The sequence below is a fragment of the Frankliniella occidentalis genome, unplaced genomic scaffold, assembly GCF_000697945.3.
Source record: "Frankliniella occidentalis isolate FOCC.00 unplaced genomic scaffold, Focc_3.1 Scaffold332, whole genome shotgun sequence".
In the NCBI taxonomy this organism is placed as follows: Eukaryota; Metazoa; Arthropoda; class Insecta; order Thysanoptera; family Thripidae; genus Frankliniella; species Frankliniella occidentalis.
In genome coordinates this window covers 248,537-250,899 of record NW_026267455.1, presented here as the reverse complement: position 1 = coordinate 250,899, position 2,363 = coordinate 248,537, and the positions used below count along the sequence as shown (strand labels likewise).

The following is a 2,363-nucleotide window of genomic DNA, read 5'->3' as shown; positions in this document are numbered from 1 at the left end:
TCCGCAGACCGAACCTGTCCGTCCGCCGAGTACCAAACAACAGACATGTGAGGGTGCGGCGCGACACGGGAGCAAACGTATCCCACGAAAAGAAAAAAAAGAATCTCGAATGTAACAAACTTCTTTTGTCAGGATCCCTTTCGCGTCGCATGGGGTGAAAGGGATTAGCCGTGAGTCATTTAGGGGCGCGGCGTGGCGACTGATTGACTGATAGGCTTACTGGGGGGAGTAGGCCGGCCTGCGCTAGGCCCCCGGGCTGACCAGCGCTGACCAGCCGAGCCGGGCACCCTCGGCATTGCACGACACGTGGCGCAGGCCCCCGACTCTCTCTCTCTCTCTCTCTCTCTCTCTCTCTCTCTCTCAACCGCTGCACCAGTCTACCCTCTCTGACGTTCATATACCCGTCATTCAACAAATGGTCAGTGAAAGATCAATGACTTTTTCTACCGTTCCTGATCAGGAAAATTGAAGAGGTGTCATCAGGGAAATTTGATTAGGGGGGTCAGCAGAGGGGACGATTGCCAAATTGATAGCATGTTGGTCTATGCAGTTGCGGTGCCCCACATTGCCTCATTTTTCTTCCTTAGGTTTTGTTTTATGACCAAGGTACACCGTAACATTCAGAAAAGTCAGCCGAACTTGTCCTCTGGAGGTCACGGGACAGCCAGTGAGCGCTGCCCTCGTCCGCACCCCTCCGCCCGTTGCAACTACCCAGATGACCCGTTGCGCCGGGGTCCAGTTGGGTCCGGTCCGGTCCAGCCTCCGGCTGATATGCAAATCGCCAGATAATACGCTGTGTAATTGACACACTCGCTGCTGCTGCTGCTGCTGCTGCTGCTGCTGCTGCTGCTGCTGCTGCTGAGCAGCACACCAGGACGGAGGGGAAGGAAATAAAAATATACAATTCCTGGTCAGTTTACTGACGCCATACTTTATCTTTTACAGATTCTTCTTGCGGCTCCCTGGCTACATTTCTACAATGCCCTATCGATGCGGTGTTTGCTCAAAAGAGATTTCTTCCCAAGCCAGACACGTGGCTCACATGAAGATACATTCAAGAAAGGAGCTTTTCGATTGCACCGTTTGCCTCAAGAAATTATCAAGCGGCACTTCTCTACGAGTACATCTCCGAACGCACACGGGAGAAAAACCGTTTGAGTGTACAGTCTGCAACAAGAAATTTTCGCAAAGTAATGAATTGCGTGTTCATCTCCGTACGCACACTGGAGAAAAGCCGTTTGAGTGTACGCTCTGCAACAAGAAATTTTCGAATGGTGGGCATTTGCGTGATCATCTCCGTACGCACACAGGAGAAAAGCCTTTTGAGTGTACAGTGTGCAAGAAGACGTTTTCGAGAGGTGGGCATTTGCGTCGTCATCTCCGTACGCACACTGGAGAAAAGCCTTTTCAGTGCACAATCTGCAACAAGAAATTTTCGAACAGTTCGGCTTTGCATATTCATCTCCTAACGCATACTGGAGAAAAGCCTTTTGAGTGTACAGTGTGCAACAAGAAATTCTCGCAAGGTGGGCATTTCCGTGCTCATTTACGAATGCATTCTGGAGAAAAGCCTTTTCAGTGTACAGAGTGTTACAAGAAATTTGCGGAAAGTGGGACTTTGCGTGATCATCTCCGAACCCACACGGGAGAAAAGCCTTTCGAGTGCACTGTGTGCCATCAGACATTCTCACATCGTCAAGGTTTGCGTATTCATTCCAAAACCCACATGACTTAGCATTTAGATGCATTAGATGCATTGCATACTGCCAACATATTTTCGGCGGGTGTCTAGTTATCTTGCGTTTTCTAACTGCAAATGGGCGTGTATAGCTTTGAACATTGGGTAAAAATGTCCTAAACTATTTTAAGTAATCTGAATGTACTTTCTGATATAGTTTGTATTAAGCTTTTATATTGAATTTTTATTTGTTTTAATTCTTTTTTGACCGGCATAGAGTTTGACATTGAAAAAGCAGATCACCATTTTGTTGGTGTATCTAGGCTGGCTTGGCCTCGGAGCAGCTTGCTGAGTGATTGCAAACCACTAAATTGCGAGCAAATTGTCGGAATTACAACTAAGTTTACATTAAATAAAAAGAAAAATTACTGATTGTCAATAATAAATACTGATAAAACACCAACTTTACTGCTATTTTTTTAAATGCTGTGTGCTTTTTACCATAAGAACGACTGCAAGGAAACGAAAATAAAGTTGATTACTCGAGTCGTCACCACTCTCTTTTCTCTCTTGTAGGAGTATTGTTCCAGGTAAATTTTCCATTACAACTGTCGGTCTCTTTTTCAGTTATGTGTCTTGAGGTTGCGCGGGCTTGCAGTTTGCAGGCGTGGGCCGCGCTTCTGCA

At 46.7% G+C, this 2,363-nt stretch overlaps 1 protein-coding gene across 6 annotated transcripts in view; it reads left to right on the top strand.

The window, feature by feature from the left end:
• Positions 1-2,224, top strand: part of LOC113206490 (gastrula zinc finger protein xLCGF3.1-like) — a 22,204-nt gene extending 19,980 nt beyond the window's left edge. For 3 of the 6 annotated variants that reach the window (XM_052274071.1, XM_052274070.1, XM_052274069.1), the window contains exon 2: positions 946-2,224. In XM_052274071.1, coding sequence (XP_052130031.1) covers positions 980-1,735 — 756 coding nt within the window. In that variant the 5' untranslated portion in view covers positions 946-979 and the 3' untranslated portion in view covers positions 1,736-2,224. The remainder of the gene's footprint in view (positions 1-945) is intronic. The other 3 variants (XM_052274068.1, XM_052274067.1, XM_052274066.1) reach the window with 1 other exon arrangement.
• Positions 2,225-2,363: the final 139 nt, after the last annotated feature.